This window comes from Aspergillus brunneoviolaceus (genome assembly GCF_003184695.1).
Source record: "Aspergillus brunneoviolaceus CBS 621.78 unplaced genomic scaffold BO95scaffold_5, whole genome shotgun sequence".
NCBI classification, from domain to species: Eukaryota; Fungi; Ascomycota; class Eurotiomycetes; order Eurotiales; family Aspergillaceae; genus Aspergillus; species Aspergillus brunneoviolaceus.
The window spans coordinates 518,290-533,070 of NW_020290735.1; the positions used below are offsets into that span (position 1 = coordinate 518,290).

At 53.3% G+C, this 14,781-nt stretch overlaps 6 protein-coding genes across 6 annotated transcripts; 3 read left to right on the forward strand and 3 right to left on the reverse strand.

Moving 5' to 3' along the window:
* Positions 1 to 13: 13 nt before the first annotated feature.
* BO95DRAFT_438701 (FAM50/XAP5 family protein) lies at positions 14 to 1,612 on the reverse strand. Its single transcript, XM_025585579.1, has 4 exons — positions 1,464 to 1,612; positions 1,139 to 1,406; positions 514 to 1,078; positions 14 to 460 (listed from the first exon to the last, which is right to left on the reverse strand). Exons 2-4 carry the CDS (start codon positions 1,378 to 1,380, stop codon positions 146 to 148), a joined length of 1,122 nt encoding a protein of 373 aa, XP_025446859.1. The 5' UTR covers positions 1,381 to 1,406; positions 1,464 to 1,612; the 3' UTR covers positions 14 to 145.
* fip1 (cleavage polyadenylation factor subunit FIP1) lies at positions 1,546 to 4,518 on the forward strand. The gene is made up of 7 exons (XM_025591391.1): positions 1,546 to 1,928; positions 1,983 to 2,035; positions 2,087 to 2,866; positions 3,413 to 3,440; positions 3,587 to 3,811; positions 3,909 to 3,967; positions 4,032 to 4,518. The coding sequence occupies exons 1-7, from the start codon at positions 1,785 to 1,787 to the stop codon at positions 4,054 to 4,056; spliced, it is 1,314 nt and encodes a 437-aa protein (XP_025446860.1). The 5' UTR covers positions 1,546 to 1,784; the 3' UTR covers positions 4,057 to 4,518.
* Positions 4,519 to 6,591: 2,073 nt separating this feature from the next.
* Positions 6,592 to 8,656, reverse strand: aclA (putative ATP citrate lyase subunit (Acl)). Its single transcript, XM_025585580.1, has 2 exons — positions 7,895 to 8,656; positions 6,592 to 7,838 (listed from the first exon to the last, which is right to left on the reverse strand). Exons 1-2 carry the CDS (start codon positions 8,333 to 8,335, stop codon positions 6,825 to 6,827), a joined length of 1,455 nt encoding a protein of 484 aa, XP_025446861.1. The 5' UTR covers positions 8,336 to 8,656; the 3' UTR covers positions 6,592 to 6,824.
* Positions 8,657 to 10,683: 2,027 nt separating this feature from the next.
* BO95DRAFT_438704 (putative ATP citrate lyase, subunit 1) lies at positions 10,684 to 13,512 on the forward strand. Its single transcript, XM_025585581.1, has 5 exons — positions 10,684 to 11,001; positions 11,120 to 11,272; positions 11,325 to 11,631; positions 11,690 to 12,785; positions 12,839 to 13,512. The coding sequence occupies exons 2-5, from the start codon at positions 11,133 to 11,135 to the stop codon at positions 13,264 to 13,266; spliced, it is 1,971 nt and encodes a 656-aa protein (XP_025446862.1). The 5' UTR covers positions 10,684 to 11,001; positions 11,120 to 11,132; the 3' UTR covers positions 13,267 to 13,512.
* Positions 13,378 to 13,822, reverse strand: BO95DRAFT_198003 (uncharacterized protein). The gene has a single exon (XM_025581009.1). It carries the CDS (start codon positions 13,710 to 13,712, stop codon positions 13,488 to 13,490), a length of 225 nt encoding a protein of 74 aa, XP_025446863.1. The 5' UTR covers positions 13,713 to 13,822; the 3' UTR covers positions 13,378 to 13,487.
* BO95DRAFT_478823 (Rpp14/Pop5 family protein) lies at positions 13,572 to 14,775 on the forward strand. The gene is made up of 2 exons (XM_025590059.1): positions 13,572 to 14,187; positions 14,292 to 14,775. The coding sequence occupies exons 1-2, from the start codon at positions 13,932 to 13,934 to the stop codon at positions 14,672 to 14,674; spliced, it is 639 nt and encodes a 212-aa protein (XP_025446864.1). The 5' UTR covers positions 13,572 to 13,931; the 3' UTR covers positions 14,675 to 14,775.
* Positions 14,776 to 14,781: the final 6 nt, after the last annotated feature.

Genomic DNA, 14,781 nt, shown 5'->3' on the forward strand with positions numbered 1-14,781 from the left:
CAGCCACAAAAGTGTCAAAAATGGTCAATATCTCAACTTCGACTATATACTGCCAAAGGGTTTATACGGGTATCTTAGCATACATAACATTTCTCGCTCTCTAGCGCATCCCCGATAAGTCTACAGTCTTCCCTGCGCCAGCACTCTAGAAGAAGAACGTATTTCCGGACGCGTCGCGCCTTGTCGTCCGCATCCTCTCCTCGAACTCGGGCCCAGGTTCGTATTCCCGCCACAAGCTCGCAGGGAAAATGTGCTTGTTGCGCTCATACCAGCGTCTATCGACCACCTTCGTCAGGGTGGGATCCTTATCGGCTCCTTCCAGCTGGTCGCTATTCGGCTTGGCGAGAGGATCGTCAGATCGGGAAGCCGGCGGCGGCTTGTTAGAATAGTCGAACAACAGGCCACCGGCGCTCGTGTAGCTGGGAACACTGTTGGCAATAAAATAGTATAGCTCGTAGTGCTGCATCCATCAGCCAGTGCCCCATGTCAACTCAGGTTATGGCAAGTACTCACATGTGGGACAATAACCTCGCCCTTGACCAGCATCAAGTCATCGACACTGATTCTAGCCCACTCGCGCCGGTTGTCTTTGCGCGCTTTGGATGCTTGGCTGTTGCCACTGACACCAAGCTCGGCTCCAACCTTCCGGCATCTGTCGAGAAACAGCCATACAGGATCGCCCTTCTTGACCTTAACTGTCCCAGCGGGTATATTCGTTCCATCGTAGAAGATAAAAGGAATCAATATCTCGGTGTTCTTCACGGCTTCCTGCATAGCCAGGAACTCCCGGCGGAGAGCATCCCGCGCCTCTGCCTCGGCCTTCAAGGCCGCTTTTGTCATCGCCTTCGGTGGAGGAGGAGCGTTGGGGTTGGGCGTGATGCGCCGTGATGGTGGCGCAGAGCCGTCGTCGACTGGAGTCCTCGAGGCGGACCGTGGAACGCTGGAATCGCGTGGGGTACCGGCAGCGCTGTCGACCTCTTCCTCTTCCTCCTCGTCGTTGTGGAATGAGAGCTTGCTCTTCACGAGCGGCTTCTTCTTTTTCTTCTTGGGAGGGGCGTCGCTTCGGGGAGTCGAGCTGCTATTGCGTTGCGATCAGCATCGTGGGGCAGCAACGGAACACTGTCAAGCCTTGACTTACCCGTCAGTGATGTCGCCCGTGGAAGGAGTGGCACTTCTCGAAATACCGGCTGAGCTTCTCCCAAGCGACTTATCATGGGCCTCTCGTTCCTTTTGCTCGAGTACCTCTGCGCGGCGTTTGCGGAAATCGGATAGGTGCACCAGACCAACCGTCTGCGACTTGAGTAAGTCTTCGGCAGAGACGGTCTGGCTTGTGAAGGACCTCGGAGTCGAGCCATGGCTGGGCTGTTCTGAGTTCGACATATTGCTGGGATGTTCTGGAGTTCTATCTAGAATGGAGTGTAAGTGGCTTGTCGTTCTTCCTCACATGCAAACGACTGACGTACCGGCACGTGATTGGGAGAGTTTCCGGATCGGGGTGGTCGAATTGAGGCTCGTAAGCCAACAATGTCAATGGCACAGTAAGACCTCCAACAAGCCAACAAGCTTCCGATAGCTTCTTTTCTTTGACCTGAGAATCACTTGACCAGGGGAGGGGTTCTTTCATTGACGTTGAAGGTTGGCAGCTCGTCGCGAGCGAACAAAGCCAGAGCAAACAGGCCAAACCCGCCGCCCGTGCGATCTCCGCAGGATCGCCGTAAACAGGATCGCATTTCCGCTACGCCTCGTTACATACGTTCACTCCATACCTCCTGCAGCTCTTCAAGATGATGGACGACGAAGACGACGATTTCTACGATCCCGCCGACACGGTGCCGGCTCCTCAGCATCAGAATGGTGCCCAGAATCCTCCTGCGGATAACTATGGAGAGGAATATGAGGAAGAAGAGATAGAGGTGGATGAAGATGATGTATGGTTACGAAACCACTGCACCTACATTTTGACCGTCTAACTCAAGCTCTAGGATGACTTCAACATCATTACTGAAGCGCCCGCCGATGCGCCACCTCCAGAAGCGTGAGTCGAGCTCCGGGAATAGCTCCCACAGCTTGTCTAACCCTCGAACAGCCCACATCCTCGCCATGCCAATCTACGCGCAGAATCACAACGCCCCTCGTCCGCAGAGTCTCCTCCTGCTCCGAAACCCTCCACCCCCACTCTCGCCACGCCCAAAGCTGAATCCGCCACGCCCGTACCCGTCAGCGCAAGACCCGCTGTACCGGCTGCACCGCAAAGGCCGGGCTCTTCATATCCTCCAGTCCAAGTGTCCACGATCGACGTTCATGCCAACCCCGTCCACCCGACGACAGGCAAGCCCATCCTACTGACTGACATGGATGCGGACTTTCCGGAAGATGACAAGCCGTGGCGGCGACCGGGGTCCGATATCACAGACTACTTTAACTACGGGTTTGATGAGTTCACATGGGCCAGTTACGTGTTGAAACAGCAAGAGCTGCGCAAGGATATCGGGGACCAGAAGAGACAATTGGACGACATGCAGGCTTTCCTGGGGATGGGCATGCCGCCGATGGGCGGTGGTCCACCGGGGCCAGGCGTGCCTCCAAGCAGCGCGGCCCCTCCGATGCCCGGTATGCCCGGCATGCCGGACATGTCGCCGGATATGATGCAGGGGATCCTCACGAGCATGATGGCGCAAGGCCTGGATCCCGCCTCGATGGATCCCATGACGTTCATGCAACATGCTCAGGCGCTCATGGGCGGGCAATCCGGCGCAGGCGGCGGACAACAGGGTCAACCTGGATTTGGGGGTCAAGGTGGTGGTCAACAGCAGATGGGTTACGGAGGAGGTTTCGGAGGAGGTGGCCGTGGACGGGGCAGAAGATGGTAGTTAGAGTTAGGTTTCATGAAAGTATCAGTCACCTTGTTACGATAACGGCTATGTGGGGGTGGCATTTTGGATGGTTGGATGGTAGGATGGAGTTAGAAAATTCCCAAGGTATATGCAATCCATTCATTGAGAAGAACCGAGAAGGTTTGACAGGTCCGGAGTCGGTCTGGCCGGCTCGGGAAAGGGAGCGAGCGGGTAATGATGTGCCAGACTGGAGATGCTGGGGTAATTGTAGGTATACCGGGTGGCTGTCAAGTATCTGGCTGTCCACACGAGACAATGTGCAGTATTCTGTCTTTCAATGTTCAGGAAAACCAAAGAACAGCTCGTAGGAAAAGTCGTGGTGGTGAGTCCTCGGCAGAAAGCAAGAGAGGATGGAAGCTTGTTGGTCTTGGCATTCTGGAAATTTCTCGCGACTCCAGATCAGATCTTCGTTTCCCCGGCCGGCCGCTTCCTCTTCTTCTTCTTTTGCTCTCCACGTCTTGACTCACTTCCATCCTTAATCACTCCTCTTTGATTTGCTCGCTGCCTCTTGTGCTCAGCACCCTCAATCACATCACCATCACAATGGTAGGATATCTCCCTCCGTCTTTGTTGCCTGGAGCTCCGATTGAACTTTTCCGCCTGTTTCCACCGGATCGCCAATTCCTCTGAGCATCACAACCATCGAGCTTAGACTCTTGAACCTGTTACTAAACTGTTATTTCTCTATACAGTCTTTCCTCCGCAACGTCAAGAACCTTGCTCCCCTCCTGGACCGCGTCCTGGTCCAGCGTGTCAAGCCCGAGGCCAAGACCGCCTCCGGTATCTTCCTCCCCGAGAGCAGCGTCAAGGAGCAGAACGAGGCCAAGGTTCTCGCCGTTGGCCCCGGTGCCGTCGACCGTAACGGCCAGCGCATCCCCATGGGCGTTGCTGTCGGCGACCGTGTCCTCATCCCCCAGGTACGTTTCGGACATCGCCTGGTTTGGCAGAAGGAGCATCGTTTTTGTGGCAGCTCCAGCGCTCTTCCGGATATGGCTAACAAGGACTCTGGTATAGTTCGGTGGTAGCCCCATCAAGGTTGGTGAGGAGGAGTACACCCTCTACCGCGACTCTGAGTACGTACATCCCTTCATTCATCAACTGCTGCCAACCTGGATTCTGACCGTACAACTACTCTAGGATCCTCGCCAAGATCAACGAGTAAATTGGACTAGCCAAATAATGTCCAACGTCTTGTTGTCTTCTGTTTTTCCGGATGTTCGAAGCCGCCTATAACGTGTATTATACTTCCCTTTTCCCGCAAAATCATGAGCCTCAGCCATTCAGAGCTTCCTCATTCGAAAAAAACTCTCCCCATTAAAAAGGCCCGATAACGCGCTATGGAGAGCTTTCCCTAGTGTTAGTGTTGGGCCCTTATCACCTGTTCTGCTGCGCATTTATTGCCGAAAGCGTGAAATGACTGTTTTTGCATACCACACGATGTACTTCTGTCGCCTGTCAACTACTTTGCTCTCGTCTTGTCTGGGGGTGTTTGTCGCGATGAGCGTATGTAATACGATATGATAATCTCCTCTCTTGTGAACATCTGGTTATGTTTTCTTGGGGCGTCTTGTTGTTGTCGTAGCTCCTAGCATCAGACCCGTCTTAGTCGGAGCACTAGTTCAATCACTCGTCGCCCGCAGGTATCGCATTAGCCTTCATGAGATGCCACACCATGCCTGTGGAGGAAGGCGTATCATGCACAATCGTGCGTTCATGTTGACCGTCTCGGATATCCAGGGACCAACAGCCACTCCTGTGTAAAACATAGGTATCCGATATGTAGGAACCCGGCTCAGCAGTAAGGACTTTACGAACATGATATTCATGCATCGCGTCCTGTCCACAGTTAAAACGAGTCTCAACAGTGCGGCTGTGCAACAGCAACACTGGAGTTTAGGTCATCAGCCAATAAATCCTGGTGTGTTGCCAGGACGAATTCGTCCGCATTGGAGGTCACGAGGACGGACTCGTGGTATAGCTCCTTACGTGTCAGTCCAGACTAGTTCGAGTCAGCACATGTACTTACTTAGAGCAGATGGCCAGTTATCTTGAGATGACACTGTCGTTAGGGTGGTGGCTGCTCCTTGTTCTCCAAGGCTTGGTCGTTGCGGCCGATGGAAGGATGGGTGTTGATCGGTTCTACATTTTCAGGTCAAGACATGCATGAAGTATCGTGGTGTCACTATGAGGCTGTGCTGCTCAAGAAAGTATGATAAATGTTTAAGGATGTGGCAGTTCCGTATCTTGACTACAAGTATTCGAATAAGCGTTTGATTGAGGAGGTAGGAGAAGGGGTCAGAGGGGTTGTTGGTTGTTTATTTCCTACTCAACTTGCAAACTCTGTGGAAGATATATACAGGGCAACGGAAGTGTTTACATCAACAACATACGAGCGTGCAAGAAAGGATTCATTAAGATTCAACACATAACTATTTACCCAAAAGGAAAGACGAAGAGAAGCAGCAGCAGCTTCGCCTCCTCCTCCTGCGTCGTCAACGTCAACAGCAATAGCCGAAGCACAAGCACAGACAAGAAGTATGTAAGTTAGTTACCTTTCCAAACCCACTACGGAGTACAGTACAACCAGAACCCAACCCTCTACCTGATAACATCAGTAAGTTAACCACCGCAATTCCCACAAACCCCCAGACATCCACCAACAGTACATCTCCCAGCACAGTTAGTGTCAGTATATAGACGCAACCCAAAGAAATGCAAACCAAACAAAACCGCCCTTATCCCCCCGGCCGTTTCCCAAGATACCTACCTACTACCTAAGGAAGCCCTGGGCTTCCATCCATCCGCCTCCCGCCTCGGACGTACGGAACCTCCTCCTCGTTTCCCACCGCACCATCCACCCCTGCCCGAAAATCTTTTCCCCCCTTTCCTTTATCTTGATCTTGATCTTAGTCTTGATCTCTGCAGAACAGATCTCCTACCCATGTGGATCTGAGAAGAATTCGGATCTTATCTTGTGGCACGAGAGGGGAGGTGTAGTTTATTTGGACGTCTGTTTGGGGCGTTACATACGAGTTTCGTATTGGATTTGACTTAACTTACCGTACACGGACACAGACACCATGCTCAGACATGGGCACATGGTATTGTTTGTACGTTGTGTCTCTCCCACCTCACACTAATTTACACTCTACTGTACGTTCAGTTTTAACTGGGCATCGGGTTTGGCAATTTGGTTGGTTAGTTGGTCAGTTGGTTGGTCGGTTGCTTGGTGAGGGGGAGCTGGACGTACTGTACAGCACACACATGCGTTGCTGCGCTGCGCTGCACATGTGTCTAATGTGTTCTTTGTGTCCTCTGTGCTGTACTATGTGGATGTGGATTGTGCACACCGCATGTCGGGGAAATAAATACAGGGGAACTTGCTTTGCGCGATTGTTGGAATGGATGGCTGGATGTACAACACATATTGCAGCAGCAGCAGCAGCAGCAGCGGTTTGCATCGGCCTGGTTTCTCCTGTCTACTTCATCGGTTGGAGGGTTGACAAGTCATCCTTGCATGCGTGGGTGGGCTGCGCTGCCTTGCTGTCTTTTCCCCTTTCGAATCTACTATCTCCCCTAGTTCATGCGGGGATGGCTCTAATCGCGGATACCAGCCAAAACATTTATCTGGCCTACAGGCCTACAGACCAAAGACAACAGATCGTATCGTTGTATTCACGACTATCACAAGTCTAAGCAGTGTTTCAACTCCAGAACGGATCAAGTCCCGTCTTTCCCTTGCACTTGAAATCAAAGCAAAGCCGGGGAATCCATGTGTGTGCCGTCAAGAAAAGAAAAAAAAAAGGAGTAAAATAACAGAATGACGTAAAACAACCGTATCATGCCATGCATTCAGAAATAAGAATCTCATAGGAAGATTAAATTAAAAAATAGAAAGGGGAATCAGCAGAAAAGACCCTCCTTTTCCTCTTACGCGGAACCGAACTCCTTGATGTCGGTCTTCTTGCCGAGAAGGGCAAGGGGCACGATACCACTGACGTGCATCTCGGGGCCGTAGACGTGCATGTTGAGGCCAAGCTCCTCACCAACGGCCTTGATGTTCTTGAGACCCTCCTGGTAGTTGGGACCGGCACGACGAACCCAGATCTGGACCTTGTGCTCGTTGAGGACGGGGGCAACCTCGCGGAGAGCGCGGATGACACCCTTGAAGGTCGAGGCAACGTTGGTGAAGTTGGCAATACCACCACCGATGAAGAGGACCTTGCCCTCGGGGTGGGTGGGGGCACGCAGCATCAGGTCGAGGATGGTGCGGGCGTAGTTGAAGGTCTGAGTCTCGGTGGGAGCACCGGAGTACTCACCGTAGTTGGCCAACTCGCTGACGAAGCCAGCAGAGGCAATGGCATCGGCGTACACAACGGAGGCACCACCACCAGCAACCAGGGTCCAGACACGGCCGTTGGCGTTGAGGACGGTCAGCTTAAGGGAGGCACCGGTCTTGGCGTCCATCTCGGAGATGAACTTCTCCTCCTTGCTCAGCTCACGACCGAAAGGAGCGGGGAACTCCATGGGAGGACCAGCATCGACGTTGACCTTCTCGCTCTTGATGACGGGCATGCCCAGGTTGGCGGGGCTGCGGGCAATGGCCCACTTGGTACCGCACTCGAACTCAGCGGTCTGGTCGAGCTTGGCAGCCAGATCGAGGAAGTGGACTTCAGCGGAGGTGGCATCCGCGTTGGGGATGACAACCAGAGGGTTGATCTCGAGGTAGGTGAACTGGCAGTCCACGTAGACGGCGTAGAGGCGGGAGATGAAGTCAACGAGGACGTTGTGGACACCCTTGGGGACCTTGCTCAGGAGAGTAGCAGCGATCTCCTCGTTGGAAGGATAGTTCTTGAGGTTGACGGGGATGAGGAGCTTCTCAGCCTTAGCATCGACATCACCGACATCGACACCACCCTCGTGAGTGAAGAGAATCCAGTCACCCTGTTCTGAATTAGCATTCGAGCGGAATGTGGCAAGTGAATTGCGATTGTCCTTACCTCACGCACGGAGTGGATGTTGATGTAGTACTCAGTCTCCTGGGGGTGAGGCACGAAAGGCTCAACCAGGAACTGACGGAGGTAGCCGGCCACGGTCTCGACCTGGATCTCCTTGCCAGCGCGAGCCTCAATCCACTCCCGAGCCTCAGCCCAGGTCTTGTTCAGGGCCAACAGGCCGCTCTTTCCACGTCTCTTGATCAATTGATCGGGCTTGGCCACGAACTTGGAGCCGGGGGTCAACAGCCACGGGTAGAGGACCTCAGCCTGGTCGAGAACGTCCTTGACGGACTCATCTTCGGGGAAGTAGAGGGAGGCGAGCTTGGGGGGAGGGTTGTGCGTGGAGGAAGGAGGGAGAGGAGTCGGCTTGATGACGGGGGCACGAGTGAGGTGGTAGTTGAGGATGGCCTTGCCATCAGCCTCGAGAATCGATTTGGCGGACATGATGATCGTAAGAGGAGGAGAGGGAGGATAGAATTAAAAAACTGAAGTATGTGTAAGAGGCGGAGAACAATAACAACAACAACAACAACAACAATGGAGGATATAGAGGGTGTATATGGGAAGTCAACCCCGGATTAAGAATATACCTGATAATTGAGAGAGTAGGAGGAAGAGTCAAGAGGAAGAGGAGGAAGAGAGGAAGACCAGAGATATTTTTCGTAGGTTGGTAGAGGGATTATTACCAGATGCGAGATGTCACTGGAAATAGATCGGAGGGAGGAGGGGTGGGTTGAGTAGAGAGTAGGAGGAGGGGGGGAGGGGGGGAGGGGAGGGTCAAGTGGGCAAAAGAGGAAGAGTAAAAAGAGGTCGGGAGAGGGAGAAAATGAGAAAAAAAGGAACCAAACGGAACAAGAAGCTGAGACGGACGCCGATTAGTCGACTCGGTGATGATACTGAGTATGCAGTGTCCGATGAAAGGAGCAGGTGGAATAAAATTTTCTGGACTGGCCGCCGCCAGAGTAGGAATTGGGATGGATCAGTGCATGGAATGATCGTCTGAAACGGATTTCCCTCTGGTTTCCTGGAGCCAAAATGACCAAAACACGGCGATACCAGAGGCTATTGTGGCCGATACCAGGAATACCAGGGGAGTTGTGGGAGTTGTTGAGATGCAGTGGAGCCTCCGTAAGAAAAAGCGGGCCGGGCGAAGACCCAGCCTGTCATCCTGGATTGGCGGGCGTTGGGGATCCTCGGGAGGGTCAATCCAGAGTATGAGAGTATTTTAGTTCTTTTAGTTCCGCAGTATCTGCCCTACGCTGTAGCCTCAATACCACGCCCCCTAGAAACTACTAGGTAACTACCTACCGGTATGCAAAAGAATCTGTTGGGTACGTGGTCAATTTGTTGGCCATGGTCTCGTACGAAACCGGAAGCAATTGCAGCACGGTGGCCAGATGATTTCCCCAAGAATGGTACTCCGTAGAGAACCTTCATCGAAACATACTACTCCGTAGAAACATGGAGAGAATGACATGCTGTACGATGATGTAATCAATTTCCCTGGGTTCTCACGGCCACGCTTCTTTTTCCCCAGTTTCTTCAAAGTCCGCGCCGCGGTCGGTACCTGAGGCTGCCACTGACTCCGATAAGATAAGGAAAGGCTGCCGACTACGATGGAAATGAGGGGCAGAGCCGACAATTACGGAGTACGGAGTACTACTGCGTAAGTTACTGCACAAGCAACAACAATCATAGCAAACCTACGATCGACCCATCGGACTCAACGGTGCACTGTACATACCATCCCGAGTACTACTACGGAGTACTCACTGCCAAGTAGGCAGCTCCTCTTGCGATCAGATTCCAGATTCAATCTCCATCCTCCAATCCTTCACTTCCACCTCATACCGCTTGCTCAATCTTTCGGTGAGGGGAGACAAAACAAACGCAATGATCCCAGCCAACTTACAGGCCTCGTGCATACTCCGTAGTAGTCTACGTATCGGACCAGACCACCCCATCCCATCCCATTCCATCCCATCCCATCCCATCTCATCCATGTCCCTGGCCTCCAGTCTGCGGATCCCACCAGGCTCCACTCCGCTCTAACCCCAACCAGGCTACCAGCTCAATAATGCTAGCACCTGAAATGAACGAAATGAACCAAGGGATTTTCGGAAGACGGAATGGGTATCGGTCGATTTCTCGATGGCGGTGCACTGTCGAGACAATCCGATGTTCCAATCATTGATTTTGGCGGGTTTCGCTTCGAACCCGCGGGATAGAAGATTCACGAGTACTTCAGATACTGACTGGAAACTCCGTACTTTGTCGCTATTGCTGACGGGATTACTGCGGGAAGTCGAAGTCCTGATGAAGGCGCGGTTGATACGAGTAAAGAGTGTAGAGGGATTCACCTGATGCCATAAACTCCGTACTCCGTTCCTATCGTAGAAGACTCCGAGGAGGAGGAGGAGGATAATGATGATAGTAGTGATGATTGCTCTGTCGCATTCCAACCCCGGCAGTCAATGATAACAGAGTCGCATTCTCGAAGTATTCCGGATCTGTCGAGTACCTATTCAAGTAGTGGATGACCCTATCATGGATTGCTGCGCAACTCGGGTTTCCCCAACTGAACGGCGGCGGCTGTTTGAGCCAGAAAGAGCCAGAGTTGACGGAGTGACGGTTCGAACCCGGCTTCCAGTACGGAACGTTACCAACTTTCCACCCCATTCATACCACCAGTGGTATTGTAAGTAATGGAGTTACGACACCAGTGCCCCATAATTCTTTACTCCCCCCCCCCCATCCCATCAAGCTCCCGATATCGTCCCCCTCCTCCTGCGCTTTATTTTTTTTATTTTAATTTTTTTTAGAAACTTGCATTTTTTTTTTGTTTTTCACCCATCATCCGCCTCTTCCCCATCAGTCCATTCATCTGTCTCGCCGATTCTCGTTTCTCCATCTCCTTGATTGCATTACTCTCTTCCTGTTCCCTTCCCTTTTGTTCCCCTCCTCATCCTCCTCCTCCGTCAGGTCGCGACATCTGGTGTGACTTCTCGTTCTCCTACTCCCTCCTTCCTCTATACCACTCATACCTACATATTAATATCCCTTCCTCTTCCTTAATTCTATTTCCCCATCAGTCCAAGCTCTGTTGACAGGTAAGCATCTCCCATCCATTGTCTCCAATGCCCGTCTATTCGACTCCCTTGATCTGGTTCCATCTCACCCACTATGCTATACCTATACCACAGTGCTGACCTACAGTCGAATTCGCAGAGTATCAGCCATCATGCCTAACGGTGCTCCTTTGATCAACACTGCCAACGGCGCCTCCGCCAACGACAACATCACCCGCTTCGACCCCCCCAGCCGTGTGCTTTCTCCCCTCAACCACACCCTCTTCCACAACAAGACGAGATGTTTCGTATAGTAAGTCCCACTTGATGGTTCATCCGTGGCTCGTCATTGACAACGGCCACAGTGGTATGCAGCCCCGGGCTGTCCAGGGTATGCTGGACTTCGACTTCATCTGCAAGCGTAGCACTCCCTCCGTCGCCGGTATCATCTACACTTTCGGTGGCCAGTTCGTCAGCAAGATGTACTGGGGTACCAGCGAGACTCTCCTCCCCGTCTACCAGGATGTCTCCAAGGCCATGGCCAAGCACCCCGACGTTGACACCGTCGTCAACTTCGCTTCTTCCCGTTCCGTCTACAGCTCTACCATGGAGCTCATGGAGTGCCCCCAGATCAAGAGCATTGCCATCATTGCTGAGGGTGTCCCCGAGAGAGTACGTTCGACTTGCTGAATCCGTATCATGTGGGCCATTGAGACTAACCGTGTGGTAGCGTGCTCGTGAGATCCTCGTCACTGCCAAGGAGAAGGGCATCACCATCATCGGCCCTGCTACCGTCGGTGGTATCAAGCCCGGTGCTTTCAAGATCGGTAACACTGGTGGTATGATGGACAACATTGTTGCCTCCAAGCTCTACCGCAAGGGTTCCGTCGGTTACGTCTCCAAGTCCGGTGGTATGTCCAACGAGTTGAACAACATCATCTCCCAGAACACCGACGGTGTCTACGAGGGTGTTGCCATTGGTGGTGACCGTTACCCCGGTACCACTTTCATCGACCACCTTCTCCGTTACCAGGCCGAGCCTGAGTGCAAGATCCTCGTCCTCCTTGGTGAGGTCGGTGGTGTTGAGGAGTACCGTGTCATCGAGGCCGTCAAGAACGGCACCATCACCAAGCCCATTGTCGCCTGGGCCATCGGTACCTGCGCCAGCATGTTCAAGACCGAGGTTCAGTTCGGTCACGCCGGTGCTTCCGCCAACTCCGACCTGGAGACCGCCGTCGCCAAGAACAAGGCCATGCGTGAGGCCGGCATCCACGTCCCCGAGACCTTCGAGGAGCTTCCCCAGACTCTTGCCCAGGTCTACAACGAGCAGGTCCAGAAGGGCGTCATTGTACCCCAGAAGGAGCCCGTTCCCCCCAAGATCCCCATTGACTACTCCTGGGCTCAGGAGCTCGGTCTCATCCGTAAGCCCGCTGCTTTCATCTCCACCATCTCCGACGACCGTGGCCAGGAGCTCCTGTACGCTGGTATGCCCATCTCCGATGTCTTCAAGGAGGACATTGGTATCGGTGGTGTCATGTCCCTCCTTTGGTTCCGTCGCCGCCTGCCTGCCTACGCCAGCAAGTTCTTGGAGATGGTTCTCATGCTTACTGCTGATCACGGTCCTGCCGTCTCTGGTGCCATGAACACCATCATCACCACCCGTGCTGGTAAGGACCTGATCAGTGCCCTGGTCTCTGGTCTCCTGACCATTGGTTCCCGCTTCGGTGGTGCCCTGGACGGTGCTGCTGAGGAGTTCACCAAGGCCTTCGACAAGGGCATGAGCCCCCGTGACTTCGTCGACACCATGCGCAAGGAGAACAAGCTGAGTATGTGAACCATTGTTTCGTGCATTGCAGAATTATGTACTGACTGCCTTTAGTCCCCGGTATTGGTCACCGCATCAAGTCCCGCAACAACCCCGATCTCCGTGTCGAGCTGGTCAAGGAGTACGTCAAGAAGAACTTCCCCAGCACCAAGCTCCTCGACTACGCCCTCGCCGTCGAGAGCGTCACCACCTCCAAGAAGGACAACCTGATCCTCAACGTCGACGGCTGCATTGCTGTCTGCTTCGTTGATCTCATGCGCCACTGCGGTGCCTTCTCCCCCGAGGAGACCGAGGACTACATGAAGATGGGTGTCCTCAACGGTCTCTTCGTCCTTGGTCGCTCGATCGGTCTCATTGCCCACTACCTCGACCAGAAGAGACTGCGCACCGGTCTCTACCGCCACCCCTGGGACGACATCACCTACCTCCTCCCCGCCCTCCAGAAGGGTGGCTCGGAAGGCCGTGTTGAGGTCACCGTCTAATTTCCTACCATCCCCTTTTAATATACTTGCATTTCATGACCTAGTCATAAAATCCGTCCCAGCTGACGTCGGAGTTATGATGGCTTGTTTTTCTTTTTTCTGCATTGGCTTGGTTCACTTCATACCTCTTCCTTTCCAACTTACAATCTGTAGTGGCACGTGTGGCATGACTAGCTGATAAGGTTGATGAATTTTACGCGATGATTCAGACAAGGTGCTTTTCATAGAATAATCAATCGTAAATTATGATTCTGAAATGATTTTTGAACGATGCTTTGACCCGAACATATAAAAATCAATCCTAAAATGAACATTACCCAGATAATCCAACAGCTAAATGCATCTTCGATGGTGGTTATCTTGGCGGGGACAGGAGCCCGGCGCCCCACATGCCTGGCCGAGCATATCCGGCAGAAAATCAACCCCATCACCGCCAACAGGTTCATCGCCGGTCCAGCGCTCAACCACAGCTTCGAGGTTTTGACGCGCAAGAAACCTCGATCCCTCTGAACAAACAAAGAGGTCTGCTGTCGAAGTCGACCACAACACTACGCGACCTCAACCCCGTCCAATCAACCTTAAACTCACACTCCAACCTCTGCCACACTTGAATATCCACCGATCTCTTCCACCTCAAACCCCCATCCCGCTACCACCGCACCAAAATGGTCCGCATCAAACACCGCTACCTCCTCCTCGACATCCTCTACCCGGACCCGACCACCTGGCCCCGTCGTCACCCGCCCGCCTCTACATCCTCCTCGTCCTCGTCAACGATCCCGCAACTCCAGATCCACGCGCCCACCTCCGACGCTTTGACGCCGAGCCTGCTGGCTAAACTGGTCCGCGAACAGGTCGCCGAGTTATTCGGCGATTGGGGCGTCGGCCGGCTGGGCGGGGCTGGTGCCGGCGGTGTTAGTGGTATGTCTTCCCCCCCTCTTTTCTTTCTTGGTTGTGATGGTGTTCGTGGGAGGGGGATTTGCTATGCTCCAAGCTAACCGTGTGTCTCTCTGTGTGTGCGGCAGTCAAATACCTTTCCCCGGCTACATCGACGGCGATCATCCGGTGTCCCCGCGCGTCGTTCCGGTTGGTGTGGATGGCGTTGACGTGTTTGGAGGCCGTGCCTGAAGTTGATCAAGCCGGAGGAGGACGGAATCCGGCGCTGACGAGACGGTGTGTTGTGCGCGTTGTGCGGGTGTCTGGGACGATGCGGAAGGCCGAGGAGGAGGCGATTCGGCGGGCGAGGAGGGAGGTTTTGAAGGTGCGTGGGTGTGGTGCTGCTGGTGCTGGTGCTGATGATGATGATGGGGTTTTGGAGGGGTTGGTGGGCGGGTTTGCGGAGCGGGTTTTAGGCGGTGTTGAGGTGGATGATGTTATGGAGGAGGGTTTGAGTGATGATGGGTTGTGAGGGTGTGAGTGCTGTGCTTTTGTGGAGGTGGGGAACTGTGTTGTGCTGTACCTTGGCTTGCGGTTTTGATATATTAGAGATACCCTTATTAAACAATGTAGAGATAT

Bases quoted from the DNA above. Each gene is read 5' to 3' on its own strand.
- aclA (XM_025585580.1), bottom strand. From the start codon at position 8,335: ATGTCCGCCAAATCGATTCTCGAGGCTGATGGCAAGGCCATCCTCAAC. The intron at 7,839-7,894 runs GTAAGGACAATC...AATTCAGAACAG, and splicing joins ACATCCACTCCGTGCGTGAG to GGTGACTGGATTCTCTTCAC.
- fip1 (XM_025591391.1), top strand. From the start codon at position 1,785: ATGATGGACGACGAAGACGACGATTTCTACGATCCCGCCGACACGGTG. The intron at 1,929-1,982 runs GTATGGTTACGA...CTCAAGCTCTAG, and splicing joins TAGAGGTGGATGAAGATGAT to GATGACTTCAACATCATTAC. The intron at 2,867-3,412 runs GTAGTTAGAGTT...TCTTGTGCTCAG, and splicing joins CGTGGACGGGGCAGAAGATG to CACCCTCAATCACATCACCA.
- BO95DRAFT_438701 (XM_025585579.1), bottom strand. From the start codon at position 1,380: ATGTCGAACTCAGAACAGCCCAGCCATGGCTCGACTCCGAGGTCCTTC. The intron at 1,079-1,138 runs GTAAGTCAAGGC...GCAACGCAATAG, and splicing joins ACGGGCGACATCACTGACGG to CAGCTCGACTCCCCGAAGCG. The intron at 461-513 runs GTGAGTACTTGC...TGATGGATGCAG, and splicing joins GCGAGGTTATTGTCCCACAT to CACTACGAGCTATACTATTT.
- BO95DRAFT_478823 (XM_025590059.1), top strand. From the start codon at position 13,932: ATGGTCCGCATCAAACACCGCTACCTCCTCCTCGACATCCTCTACCCG. The intron at 14,188-14,291 runs GTATGTCTTCCC...TGTGTGCGGCAG, and splicing joins TGGTGCCGGCGGTGTTAGTG to TCAAATACCTTTCCCCGGCT.
- BO95DRAFT_438704 (XM_025585581.1), top strand. From the start codon at position 11,133: ATGCCTAACGGTGCTCCTTTGATCAACACTGCCAACGGCGCCTCCGCC. The intron at 11,273-11,324 runs GTAAGTCCCACT...CAACGGCCACAG, and splicing joins AAGACGAGATGTTTCGTATA to TGGTATGCAGCCCCGGGCTG. The intron at 11,632-11,689 runs GTACGTTCGACT...ACCGTGTGGTAG, and splicing joins CTGAGGGTGTCCCCGAGAGA to CGTGCTCGTGAGATCCTCGT.
- BO95DRAFT_198003 (XM_025581009.1), bottom strand. From the start codon at position 13,712: ATGAACCTGTTGGCGGTGATGGGGTTGATTTTCTGCCGGATATGCTCG.